The 14,817-nt window shown below is 35.8% G+C and overlaps 1 protein-coding gene across 44 annotated transcripts in view; it reads right to left on the bottom strand.

The window, feature by feature from the left end:
* Nucleotides 1-14,817, bottom strand: part of RBM26 (RNA binding motif protein 26) — a 93,821-nt gene that overhangs the window by 41,442 nt on the left and 37,562 nt on the right. For 11 of the 44 annotated variants that reach the window (XM_055360405.2, XM_063697454.1, XM_019039710.4 and 8 more), the window contains exons 7-13: nucleotides 13,317-13,556; nucleotides 12,739-12,909; nucleotides 12,268-12,423; nucleotides 6,276-6,387; nucleotides 4,976-5,135; nucleotides 1,931-2,095; nucleotides 1,150-1,281 (exon numbers count right to left, since the gene is read on the bottom strand). In XM_055360405.2, the coding sequence (XP_055216380.1) occupies nucleotides 1,150-1,281; nucleotides 1,931-2,095; nucleotides 4,976-5,135; nucleotides 6,276-6,387; nucleotides 12,268-12,423; nucleotides 12,739-12,909; nucleotides 13,317-13,556 (1,136 nt within the window). The remainder of the gene's footprint in view (nucleotides 1-1,149; nucleotides 1,282-1,930; nucleotides 2,096-4,975; nucleotides 5,136-6,275; nucleotides 6,388-12,267; nucleotides 12,424-12,738; nucleotides 12,910-13,316; nucleotides 13,557-14,817) is intronic. The other 33 variants (XM_063697461.1, XM_063697452.1, XM_063697462.1 and 30 more) reach the window with 7 other exon arrangements.

Genomic DNA, 14,817 nt, shown 5'->3' on the forward strand with positions numbered 1-14,817 from the left:
GGATCTTGAACATTCTGATTCTACTAATATATACAGAGTCTATGAGTATACCAATACTAACCACAAAAACTTGGTCCTTCTTAAAAGAGACAGAAAGAAAATATGTGGGAAAACAAAAATAAACAGTATGCAATATTATTCAATCATGAAAAATGATGTAAACTAAGAGGTCTGAGCCACGTGGTTGCTAAAGTCCCTGCCACTGACACAGAATAAATTAGGAGAAAATCTCAAATTTTAAAAATTAAAATATATGCCCACTTTCTGGGCTTAAAAATAGTGCCAACTTCTTCTAAAGTATGTTTATTTTATATCCAAATATACTGTATTTGGTGATAATTTGGGATGTTAGGACTGGGAATTTTTTAAATTAACTAATAATTTACCAATTGACATTCTGCATGTCCTTGCAGAAATTCAGCATCTTACTCTTCAGGAATTATCTAGGAAGACTACTTTAATAAGGTGGCATCCATTAGCTAAGTAGGATACTACATCCTAACTCTATTTTACACAGCAAATGCTGAAACATCGGGAGACAAAGGAAAGCTAAGTTTCAGAGACTGAGAATGTAGAAACAAGAAACTGCCACTCAAGTGTGGAAGGAAGTGGGAAGGAAATGACATATGGAGAAAAGAATCCCAGAGTCAGGAATAAGTGATGCAAAGTTATGAGAGAGCGGTCTGAGTACTTAAAACAGTATAATATCAAGCATGCTTAACTTGATGGTTTAAGCCTTCCCTTACCATAAGCTTTTAGTTCAGTCTACTACACAATTATCTCTGGAACAGAATTCTAATTAAGTAAAAAGATGATGGAAAAAATAAGATTTAATGTACTCAACTTCACTCTTCGGGCAGTTTTGCTGACATGTATCTTCTCCACAAAGTGAGAGAGAAATCTTTCTCATAAATATTAACTGGAGAGAGGAATTTAAGATTCAAATACTATAGGAAAAGTAGAGACTGAGAAAATGTTTTGGTAATGGTAAAAATTAAAAAAAAAAAAACCTTATAGGTGGGGTTCAAATATGTAAAGACTATCATATTTCTATGTAAAATATATACAATTAACTATAATTCAAATCACCAAGGGAAACTAAATTACTGAGAACCTATTACGGGCACAATCGTAAGACCTTTGGTTTACCTGAGGAAGGTCTGAAGAGGCACTCTGGGCTTCTGCAGGTTCAATAGTACTTGAAGGTACTGGACCCAGCCGCTCTTTGACTGACTGCTTCACAACAGGCAAAATGGGCTGCTGGACTAAAGGCTGCATTACCTCAGAACAAGGAAAAAATGTTAAACAAGTTGATTCATTCAAAAGGATGGAAAGTGACCTGTGTTATTTTGTTACTACATTGCCCATGCAGAGAAAGTTTTTAAAATGCAGCTTATAGTCAAAACCTAACTGCCTTCTAATTTCATCCACACATATACAAAGATGTTTTCTTTGCATAAAATAACTTATTTACTGGAATAAATTAAAGTCCAACTTTCACTATCTTCTAACAATCAAAACCCATACTGTTGTAATATACCTCTATAAACACTCTAACATTACACACTGATGGGGGTTGGGACAAAAAGGAGGGAGAAGGGGGAGAGGGGAAAGAAGAGAGAATTTCTAAGATGAACCTACAGTCTAAATTTCTGGAATATACATAGCTGAGTACTCCTATCTGCCACGGACTATTCCATATGTCTCACATACACCATGCTGTTCTTTCAACTAGCAATTAACATCACAATTATGAGAGAACAGGTCAGAAAGGTTGAGTAAATTTTTCAAGTCTTTACAGGTAACAGAAGCTAAATGCAGAACCAGGGTGTGAACTCGGGCCTACTTGATTCCAATGCCTCTACTCGTAAACACTATGCTAAGAGCTTTCTAAGAAATGCACGTACTTTTACACAAATTTCTCTCTTACCTTTGGAGAAGTAGTTTGTAACTGTTGGGTGCTTCCTTCTCTGTGCCAATAAACCTTAATAAAGCGATTGTTTAATACCGCTTCCGTACTTGATATTGCTTTCTTTGCTTCCTCGTATGTTGCAAATTGGATTAGGGCACCTTCAGGATCACCATTATAAGCAACCTAACATTTAAAATATTAAGAACAGTGAATTTCCAAAGGAATCTGTTGCTTCATAGAGTAAAATTCCCCAATAAGTGAAATACTGGTCCTTCCAAGTAAGATTCTGTATTTATACTTCCTGGTATCTGGATTAGTAGACCACAGTCTACTTTTACTCCAGAAGAAATAGTAACCAAGGATTGTTCACAGCGTAAAAAGAGTTCCTCTATATAATAGCAGAGAGTCGACTGCATAAATGTTACATATAGGCATTCAAAGTGTTTCTCTTTTCATTCCCAATTTTAATAGCAACTATGAGAAACAATCCTTATTGTCAATAAATGACATGGCAAAGATCCACAGAATCTGAAGAAGGCAGTAAATTACTTTGCAAGGGGTTATCTCTAACAAAAAATTACAGAAAAATCCATCTGAATGATTGCCCAAATTTGTAATTCTCACATTTCCAAAAGCACAAGAAAATTTAAGAACAAAAAAAAGAGACCATGTAACAACAGCATCAATCACATTTGATACATGAGAAAACTGAGATTTCAAGGAATGTGATTCTATAGACACTTACAGCTAATAAGTGATAAATCCAAGAGTTTTCACTTCAAATTCCTATTCTTTCAATAATAGAGTTTTCCAAAGTGTGGTACATAAACCACTGGTGGTGTGCAGCAATACAGAAAAGAGATTAACAGTGGCCTGGGCCAGGCATGGTGGCTCATGTCAGTAATCCCAGCACTCTGGGAGACCAAGGCAGGAGGACTGCTTGAGCCCAGGAGTTCAAGGCCAGCCTGGACAACATATTGAGACCCCACTGGTACAAATAATAATTGAAAAAATATTAGCCGGGTGTGGTGGCACACAACTGTGGTCCCAGCTACTCGGGACGCTGAGGCAGGAGAATCACCTAAGCCCAGGAGGTTGAGGCTACAAAGAACCGTAATCATGCCACCTCACTCTAGCCTCAGTGACAAGAGTGAGACTCTGTCTCAAAAAAACAAAAACCAAAAAACAAAACAAAGAAGTAGTTGGAATCAAACTGCCTGGCTCAAACTTTGGCTGCTACTCTCACATGAACATGATCAAGTTACTTAACCTTTCTGGGCCTTGTTTTCTTTTTCTACAAATGAGAATAACCATACCCACTCTTCAGTGTTAAGAATTAAATAATTCACATAGAAGAGAGAGTGTACACAGTCAGAAGTATTCAATAAACATTAATTATAACTATAAAGATAATTTTGGTAACATTTTAATAATTATACATTTTTTAAGACTTTATAAACATCAATTTCATCACTATGTTTAATTAGCATGAAGCTAAAGAGTTTTGAAAATTGATTTTGAAAAACATGTTTTAATAATAATGCAGGTAGTACACAGACATGGCAAAAGAACCAATCAACAGAAGATTTCAACCTCACTTGTAATTGAGTAAATGCAAATAGAAGCAATAGTGAGATATGTTTTGCCCCTCAGCTTTAAAAAAAATTTTAAATATTACCAGTGTAGTTAATTGTGTGAAGAATATTTTGAAAACCTTTTTATGACTAGATATAGTGGTAGATCAAATGAAATTGCCATAAAAAGATACCTCAAAGATATTCGAGATTAAGTAAATAACCACAGGGTAATGTGTATACTATGGGCTCATAAATAGTTTTAAGTTTGTGTACAGATAAATAGACACAGAATTGTGTAACAATCTAAAATAACACATGATAAACTGTTAACAATAATGTAATTATAGATGGGCAGGGGAATGGAATAGACAGTTGAAAGGGAACCATTTCCTTTAAATTCTATGTATATATCTCTGTTGCCCTACCTGAATCAAACATGAATCTTTTTCCCGCTCTATTACTTTTATAGTACTTTTCAATGGCAAGAAAACAAAACTTTCCAAAACATCCTAAGTTGTTAGGATGAATTGTATCCTCTAAAATTTGTTTTTATTAAATTATAAAACATAATTATTTTAATTGCAAAAAGAACACCATACAAAATGGGGGAAAAATTCAACATACTATTTCAACACTTTCACCGTATCACATAATATAAACTCAATACTAAAAAAACACCCAAGTTACATATATCCAAGCCAAGGTCTAATTATAGGTGCAGTCAAATACAAATCACTGTTACTGTTACTTACCTTGAAGAATATTCAAAAGTGGTAAAGAAAAAGTAAATGTTTAAACTAATTACAGATTACAAGGTATCTGGGCCCCAAAAGTCTCTATTAAGTGCATCCCACCATAGGAGTGACAAAAATCTGACTATAATTTCTGCTGAAATGATTTTGAGAAACTGAGGAACTGAAAACTATTGTAAGATTGGATTTTACCAGTGTGATTAACTTTTCCGTAGTTTTATGACAACCTTTATTAGGTAAAAAGTTTATGATAATATCATCAATTGAAACACTAAAAATTGTATTTTTTCCTAAAAGGTAGAGTTCCATTTCATGTCCAATTTTCCCAATTCAGAATAACAATTTTTTTTTTTTTTTTTTTTTGAGACGGAGCTTTGCTCGTCACCCAGGCTGGAGTGCAGTGGCGCGATCTCGGCTCACTGCAACCTTAGCCTCCCAGATTCAAGCAATTCTCCTGCCTCAACCTCCCGAGTAGCTGGGTTACAGGTGCCTGCCACCACACCCAGCTAATTTTTGTATTTTTAGTAGAGATGGGGTTTCACCAGGTTGGCCAGGCTAGTCTCGAATTCCTGACCTCAGGTGATCCGCCCGCCTTGGCCTCCCAAAGTGCTGGGATTACAGGCGTGAACCACCATGCCCAGCCTTATAATATTTATTTATAAAGGTAGTTTTCTTATTACATTAAGTTCCCTAAACAGAAGGAAGAGATAACAAAACCATTTCATGGCTCTTACCTGTAAGTTAACCAAGGTTCCAAATCGACTAAAATGTTCATTAAGTTTGCTGATATTATTTAATTCTGGAGGAACTTTTCTAAGTTCAAGCTTGGTATTTTCATTTCCAAATTGAACCTTCTTCTGAAAGCCTGGGCTGTTTGTTCTATTAAAATTTGGTCTGTAAACAAAATTCAAGTTAGTCAATACATTTATAAATCCTGACCCTGACCAAATACAAGGGAATAAAGTTTAACAAAATAGATATCCAATTAAGTTCAATTTTCCCCCAAACTGAAATTACTGGTTGATAAAGAAAATTTAAATTTTCTTCCAACAATGAAGTTTCCAAATGAGCACTGTTAGCATCTTTCATGGAAGCCAACTGAGAATGGTTCTGCCATATCATTTGTTACTTTCCACTTCTGATCCACCTCTACTTAACATTCCTATCAGGAAAAGTCTCAGTATCCTCTTTTAGTCAATTTGCATATATAACCTTTATTCTGATTCTGTAAAAGTCAGCTTACTAAAAAATATCCTATCTTAAAACTTTAAGTTTTAAATTTGATTTTAAATTTTATTTTCTTTGATGACAGTCTCAACCTCTTTCCCGCTTTATTTAAAAAAAGAAAAAAAGAATTGTTGGAACTATAAAGAATACATTTTGACACTTGAAGAAAGGACAAAACTGTGGCCTAGAGAGGTTACTCTGCATTAAATCACAGAATTAATCACAAAGAACTAGAAACTATCCATTATTAAGTAGATGTTAAAGCTCTAAAAGTGATCCTAGTCTCTCTTCACACATTTATTTATAAATGAATCACCTCACACATATCTTAACATTCTGATTCCTTACCCCTTTCTCTGAAGCTCTTCCTTGACCATTCAATGCCTAGACAGCCTCTCCAACCCCCACAAAAGCCCTTTCTAGCTCCTACCTAGCAGGAACTGCCTACATATGAAAGTCTCTTGACAGGTCTGATCTATACCTCCTTCCTCTAATGATGAGAGGCTCATGACTATCCTGTATATAGCTAGTATTCAACAGGTCTAAGTTAAAGAGTGGGTTTTTTGGAGGAGGGTAAATGATAAGAGGAAAAAATTACGCCCTCAACTACCACGCCATTTCTGTAAGAAAGTGCTTTTCTAACATCAGCCAACTAGCTTACCAATTTTTAGAAACTCACACTTAGGGATTGCTTACAGAACAGAGTAACATTTTTGGAAGAAACCAAACCATATTGTCATAATAATACAGAAACGATCCTGAAAATCAATGCACAATTATACTCCTCAATTTTCCTGGCCACCTTACTTATCAAACCAAGTCTTCTTTGTAGGAACTCCAGGCTCTCCAGAACCAATGGTTCTTTTCCTTGATTCTGAGTCCACTACTATCCTCATACTGCTTTTATTGGGAGGCTTTTCTGTTTTAAAACAAAAGAAAATGAAAAAAATAAGCATAGGTTAATATTTTCTATTTATCATAGATACCTTCCTCATACAGGAAAATTTCTGGCTTTTGTCTAAATATATATATATATTTTTTTTTTAGAAGAAATAGAAATAAATGTATAGTAGCTCCCCCTTATCCAGTTTCACTTTTACGATTTCAGTTATCTCTAGTCAACCACAGTCCAAAATTATGGAAAACTACAGAAACAGTAAACAATTCCTAAGTTTTAAACTGCCTGCAGTTCTGAGTAGTGTGATAAAATCTCACATCATCCTGCTCCAACACTTGATCTCATCATGTAGGCATTTTATCATCTCCTATCATCCCAAGAAGGGTAAATACAAAAAGATATTTGACAGAGAAAGACAGGGACCATTCACATAACTTTTATTATAGTATATTGTTATAATTATTTCATTTTATTATTAGACATTGTTGTTTAGCTCTTACTGTGTCTAATTTATAAGTGAAACTTTATCACAGGTGTGACTGTATAGGAAAAAGCATAGTATATGTAGGGTTTGGTACTCTGTGGTTTGACACACGAGGAGTCTTGGAACATATCACCCACAGACAAAGGGGAATTACTGTACATTCAAATACAGTAATCTAAGGGTTTTTTCAAACTTATTTCAACATATTCATTTCACAATTAACTATGAAAAAGAATCAATTATCATATGCCAAATTAAAATGTGATTCTGTAGGTCACTTCTTTGTAGATAAAACCCAAGTCACTGTTCCCATCTACCATCACCCTCACCACAAATATATATATATATAGATATATATATATCAATGCACAAATGAGAAAATAATCACTTTGAGGCTTTAAGTTCATAGTTTTGAAATCAAATGCACAATCTAAAAGATTCAAAACTTTACACTAATCCAATAACCTTTGAGAAGTGAAAGGTTAGAGTTATGATTGAAGTGAGCTGCTTTTAAATACGGAATAGACTCATAAAATATGAACATAATGAAAGCATACTTGCTTTAAAAAGGAAAAGATTCAAGTCTAAAATACAGTGTAAAAGAGCTGTAAAAGTCTGTTACTTTCAACATTTTATATTTACTCACATGGCATGTAATGAGCATAGTACATTTAACCTGTTATTCCCAAATGACTCCAAAGTTTAAAACATGCAAACCTTAATCCACATAGAAAAATGTAACTTAAAAACTCCTTTTTTATAGATGGCAAAATTGATTTGTCTAAAATCCTATTTTTACATATTTCTAAACAGCTAACTAACCAAAAGAACTGAAGATCTGTTTCAGCACAATATCTCTCATGGCCACAGCTATGGTCTCCTGCAGGAGGAGAGCATATACTCAATTCTAAATTTTCAACTTCTTTGTTCTCTCTGGAAATCCTACAGGTATCTCAAAACTCACTATGCAGAACATTCAAATTATTTTCATATGAAGTCTATCTTTTATTTTTCTTAAACATTTCTATTAATGAAACTACCATTTTCCCAATCATCCCAGTCAAGTCATATTTGATATATGACTACCCACATATGCCATACATACAGAGACTCAAATCAACGCTCTAGACCCCTGCTGCTTTCCTCCATTTTCAACCTTTCCCAGGACACTGATACCTCCCATCAACATTCAAACATTACAGCTCTAATTACTCCATTTTAAAAAAAAGAAACTCTCATAAAACCAGTTTTCCCTTTAGCAACAACATCTCTCTCCATACTCCCACAGCCCTTTCCTAATCAATGTCCACACTTATTAACTTTGCTTCCTTAACACCCATTCACTAATCCTCTGAAAACTGGCAGTTGTTCCCATTACTTCACTTTACTTGCTCATGCTAAAATCACTCATGTCCTCACTTGTTGCTTAAGCCTATGAATACATCCCAGTCCTCTTACTGGACCTCTCAGGAGAATTTGCGGCTGTTGATCATCTTCTTTTCCATCTTAGGTATTATATTCCCTGGGTTTTTAGGAATCCCCACTCCTTGCTTTTGTCTGCAGCTTTTGGGCTTCATTTCTAAGTTTTCTATAAAGTTCTCCTTTCTCTGTCCATTTACTTTGATGCTGACATTTGTCAAGTAGTTATACTTGGGTTTTCTCATCTCACTTTACATAGCCTTCCTAAAATAACTTTCTTATCTACTGCCATGGCTTCATTCATCTTTTTCAGTGATTCTCAGTGGGGATGGGGAGAGGAAGATTTTAGAAACACACGAGAAAGATTTTTAAAATTATGTCAGTCAGACCTACAGATTTTGGTATGGCTCCTTCTATCTCCCTTTACCTCCCACTGGTACTAATGGGACAGAAAAAAAGATTAAGGACCAAAGTTCTACATATGCATGATTCCAAAATCTGTATATTCTAGTCAGCTGTCTCTCATGGGCCTCAGACTTCCATATTCTATTTCCCACTGGACATTTCTACTCAAATGCCCCAGGGGGACAAGAAGTTAAACACTTTCAAAACTAAATTTATCTTTCTGTCAAAGCTGTTCTTCTCAATGAATGACATTATCATCTGCCCAATTATCCAGGGCAGGAAACAGGTGTCTAATTTCATCTACTTATTACCCCTATTCTAAGCCTCCAAATTCAATAAGTTACAAGTTTTGTCAATTCTTTCCACTAAACTTATTTTTTTCATTTCTATTATTACCCTAGCCCAGCTACTATCACCTCTATTCTAAAATTCTGTAAATGCTTTTAATTAGCCTCTTACCTCCCTCTACATTCCTTACTTCTTCTCTTACAGTCACAAAATTCCTTCAGTTTCTCAAAAGTATCACAGGGTACATAGGCTGTATCTATTCTCTTCCTCTGTCTAACTCTGACTTATCCTACATCTCTAGGAAACATCCTGTATCTAGCACGTGTGATGTTTCTCTGTCCAGTGGTACCTTCCAAAGACCGGTTCTGCAAAAGGATTTTTGGTCTTATTCCTGTCTCCCAAGTCTGGTTCACCAGCCCTTTTGGAGAATCTGTGACCTATCCAACATCTTTTGTTTTTTACTTTAATATGTTCCGTACCTGAAGGTTCACTAAGAGAGGGAATAATGTGTTTTGCCTTCAGTAATTGAAATGGGTTTGCTCCATCTCATCTGTATTCTCTAATTCAGAATCCCTTTCATTGATATATATTTAAAAGAAGGGTATTAAAAACACAGAAGCAAGTTCCTCTTGGTATATACTCAGCAAGTGATCTAATATTAAACAGTTTTATGTAATGTATTTTTCCCCAATAATCATTTTAATGAATTGTTTTTCTGCCTAAAATTGTCAGCACTGGTTTTGTTGACTAGAAATGGAAAACTACTTAACCCTTCCTCCTCCCTATATCCAATCATGACATCATCCATCAAGTTTTCCACCTCCTTAGAACTCTGCAAAAAATAACTGTCAGGGCCTCTAGGTAACTTTTACATTAGTAATTTCAATGCATCAAAGGGCCCAAATTTCTTTCCTTTTGCTGAATAATTGCCCTCAAAATTTAAAGCAGTAAGCATAAAAGTTTAACTATCACATAATAATAAGTCTATGACAAATTTAAATTAAGGCCATCTATAGGCTATTAGGAATGTGTAATAATTATATAATTAACAATAAATAAGCTTTTTATGTATCTCTCACAATCCAAGACAGTAAATTTAAAATCCAAACTGGGAATAGATGAGAACACATGGTGGGAGGGGGGAGAGGACTAAAAAGAGATAAGAAAACAGAAGGACTAAAGGCAACCCTCAATTTAGATGGGTTGCTAAATCAGTTGTTTGGCACATAAAATCACTGTTATTAATGAAAAATTCAATCCTAAACTAGCTAACAAAAATGGTACATGATGTACCTAAAGAAGAGTACTAAAATAATCACTATGTACAATAATGATTCTATGAGAAAAAGCATTCAAATTTCTAAGTAGGTATGACAGACATTTCTCCCTCAACAGGATCACTTTCTGTAACAATATGCATTAAGAGCTGAAATTACCACACATCCAACTTGTACATGGTAAGATTTAAATGCAAGGGGTTTGATCCCCTTGCTTCTCTTGATCACAACCAGAAATTGCCCTGGCATATGAATGGATCTAATAAATATTGACCTGTAGTAGCATGTATTTACAGCTCCAAAGCAGCAAGGTAGAAAGAAATGACTTTAGTGGGAATCCCCAGTAAAAGGTTAATTGAAGTGGAAATTCCCACTACAAGGTTCCCAGTAAAAGCAAGGAATATTGGTATGAGGAAAACAAACTACATGCTAAAGAGTTATCCAAGGAAGAAATGAGAGTTTCTGTGAACTAGCCAGGTGGGAGACAGGTTCAGGATATAGGTAAACATCACACAACAGTTAAAATCTTAAGTGGCCACTTTTCAATTACAAGGAATCCATATATCCCTCACATACAAGCTGTTAAAAAAAATCTTTTTTTCTATTGTTGTTAATAATAGCTATTGAAATTCCTCAAAGAGAATTTAAGAGGAATGGGTAATCCACATTAAATGTTGTCCTATGATCTAAAAGGATATAAATCTGAATTAAAACATTCCTTACACCTTCATTACAAAAAGTCCTTTAAACATTCAAGGAAGATGCTCAGAATCTGATAGCTAGCTTCCAATGAATAAAAGAATAAACACAAAGTGTATGTAAGTAATCACACATTTACCAAACTCCATTAGGCACTGTTACTTACTAAGACTTTGATTCACAACTGACGAAGAATGATTTTTTAATTCTGACTAGGTAAGACAAGAAAAGACTGGAAAGAAAATGGGATTTAAAACTTAATTGAGGTGGTTAGGGAAAAAGATATATTTTTTGTTAGCCCAGGAAATATTTTCCATTATGTCTGACAATCCTTCATTTCCCTATATCAAATGTGATCTGTAGCAAACACTGTATTTTCCAAATTAATGTGAACTTTCTCCCTCTGAATCTTATTAGTTTACATTTACATCTCTAGTGTAGCACTCTAGATGTAGGGCACTTTGCTGCCCTAGCTTGTGACTATGTCAACCCAAATTGTACCTTTTAGAAATTTTATCCAAAAGTCTGTCTCCTCTAAGAAAATTTTAAGAGTCATTTCTTAACACATGATATCCTTTGCTTAAAAATATATGCAAACTAATATCAAATTTTAACAGGTGAAAAGTCAGCAAAAATAAATACCAAGCACTATTTGATTTTTCAAACTAGGAATAAACTTATCTTTAGGAATTAAAGCGTTACTCTCAAGATTACAAATGATACAAATTACTAAAAAAAAAAAAAAAAGGCTACCCAAGAAAACGTGCTTCTTTAAGGAAATTCCTTTCCCTCTTGGACAGTGTAATAATTGTATAATAAAGTGTCATCTCTACCACAAATACAGAATTACACAATATATTTTCTCCAACGGGGGAACGAAGGATACAGGGAACAAACAAAATCGCCATCCCGGCCAGTCACGGTGGCTCAAGCCTATAATCCCAGCAATTTGGGAAGCCAAGGCAGGCGGATCACTTGAGGTCAGAGAAGTTCAAGACCAGCCTGGCCAATACGGTGAAATCTCATCTCTACTAAAAATACAAAAACTAGCTGGGCATGGTGGCATGCACTTGTGATCCCAGTTACTCAGGAGGCTGAGGCAGGAAAATCACTTAAAGGGGAGGCAAACGTTAGAGTGAGCTGAGATCACGCTACTGCACTCCAGCCTAGGCCACAGAGTGAGACTCTTGTCTCCAAAAATAAAATGAAATAAAATAAATCACCATTCCTTATCCAACCCCAATAAAGGCAAGACCAACTGTTCTTTATAAATGTTTTCCCACTGTTTATATTACGAAAATGACAGGAAGGAAAGATTAATTATAGTACCTCTGGGTGGCAAATCCATATCCCCTGATGTTAGTCCTATCAAGTTGGGCCTTTGTGCATGCACTCTGTGTCTATACATAGGTCTGGAAGTGTTTGTTATGCTTGGGGCTTCAGGATTGTAGCCATCTGTGTCATATGTATCTGGTAATACAAAAACTGTAATTAAAAAACAATTATAAAACTCCACTTGGTAATTTTTTAATATTGATAAGAGAAAAAGTAAACAATATAACATATTAACATATAACATGCTCTATATGTATCAAAAAGAAAATAACTTTATTTAAAAAAGTTATTAAAATGTTTTTTTGAAAACATTCATAACTGAGGGCTTATTTAATGTTCATTCACCACGGCTACATAATTTTAGTGAGAAAAGTAGTCCTCACAGAGTAATTCTCCCTAGACATTTTAAAATTCTTCATCTAAAACTGTGTTACATTACGAATATAAAAAGGGCCAAAACTGCACCTGCAGTAAAAAGAGAGGGTGGAGCAGGAGGAGGCTGGTGATGAATGCCAGTTGTTACTACAGTAGGAACAGAACTGGTTGCAGAGTTTGGAGGAGCATCCATGCCAGATGGCTGCAAAGGAGGAAGTGGAGGTGGTGGTCCTGTCAAAACCAAAGAATAAGAAATATCATCTGAAAGCAAACAAATAAAACAAGTTATTGCACATCCAAACATAATCTTCTCATTTATCAAACTATAATATCTACAAACACCAAGCCCTTACAACTGAATTAGATATCCAGGGTAAAATATCCTTTTAATACACTCCAAAGCAGGTTTGCCTTAAGCTATGAAGGCCTGCAGGCAGCTGGGTTTTACCAGTGATGTACTTAATTCACAGGGTCACTCCAAACCATAGTAACTGTCTTGGCACAGGCTACAAAGTGGAGGTGTATTCCAAATGGAAGTATACTGCTATTAATTTCTATCAGGCATCTTTGGGATTCCTTTAGATACTTTTAATTTAAGAATCTATTAAGTTTTAAAAATAGACTAAGAATGGCTAGATAAATACAGGGAAACAAACAGATTTACTTACCTGTAACAGGTGGGAGACTGGGTGGCAATGGACCTGGCGGTGGCACTGGGGGCCTGAGATTCACAGGTGGGGGTGTAAGAATTGGTGGAGGTGGGGGGAGTCCAGGAGGAGGTGGTCCTTCAACAACAGGAGGCTGTGCTGGGAAAGGCAGCATACCAGGAAGATTCACATCTTCTACAACTACTGGATCACTTCCATGATCAAAAGGACACATGTCTCCTCTCATACAAAAACCCTTTTCTATGAGGAAGGAACAGTTAGAAACAAATGTCAAAAGCACTGGAAATATATACTTTCTCTAAGTTAGCAAAAGTAAAATATTTAAAAATATGAATATTTTTAATATTGGACAAAAGTATAATTAACCATTTCCCAAGAGCTACCTGATCTTCTCCAGTAATATAAATACTTGTAAAGTGATAGTATATTTAACATACTGATATAGTTAGGATGTTTATCCTCTCCAAATCTCATGTTGAAATGTGACAATCTGGCTGGACGTGGTGGCTCACGCCTGTAATCCCAGCACTTTGGGAGGCTGAGGCAGGTGGATCACCCGAGGTGAGGAGTTCGAGACCAGCCTGACCAACATGGTGAAACCCCGTCTCTACTAAAAATACAAAGATTAGCTGGACGTGGTGGCCGGCGCCCATAAGCCCAGCTATTAGGGAGGCTGAGGCAGGAGAATCACTAGAACCCGGGAGGCAGTGGTTGTACTGAGCCAAGACTGCGTCACTGCACTCCAGCCTGGGGGACAGGGGGAGACTCCATCTCAAAAAAAAAAAAAAAAAAAAAAAAAGAAGAGGCAAAAGAGAGAAATGTGACAAACGATGTTGGAGGTGGGGCCTGGTAGGAGGTGTTAGGGTCATGGGGGTAGAACCTTCATGAACAGCTTGGTGCCCTCCCAAGGTAACAAGTGAGTTCACCCTCTATTAGTTCACAGCAGCTGGTTGTTTAAAAGAGCATGGCACCTCCCCCACCACCAACCCCACTCTTGCTCCCTCTTAGTTGCTCTCCCTTCGCCTTCTACCATGATTGTAAACTTCCTGAGGCCTTCACCAGATGCAGATGCTGGCACTATACTTTTTGTACAGTCTGCAGAACCATAAGCCAAAGAAACCTCTTTTCTTTATAAATTTCCCAGGCTCAGGCATTAGTTTAGAGCAATGTTAAACTAACGTATACATACTAAAAAAACAAAAAAAACACACAAATGAAAATAACCTAACGAGATGAGACTTAAATATAATTTTTGTCATATTTTTGTCTTTAGAAATGTCCTTCATTTAAATCTCTCTCTTAAAACTAAAAAAAATTGCAATGATGGCTTTAATACTACTTATAAATCTTTTACAGTAAATCCTTAAAAGTCTTCAATTCTTTTTTTTTTTTTTTTGAGACGGAGTCTCACTCTGTCACCCGGGCTGGAGTGCAGTGGTGCGATCTTGGCTTACTGCAAGCTCCACCTCCCGGGTTCACGCCTTCTCCTGCCTCAGCGTCC

Source organism: Gorilla gorilla, chromosome 14 (genome assembly GCF_029281585.2).
Source record: "Gorilla gorilla gorilla isolate KB3781 chromosome 14, NHGRI_mGorGor1-v2.1_pri, whole genome shotgun sequence".
NCBI classification, from domain to species: domain Eukaryota; kingdom Metazoa; phylum Chordata; class Mammalia; order Primates; family Hominidae; genus Gorilla; species Gorilla gorilla.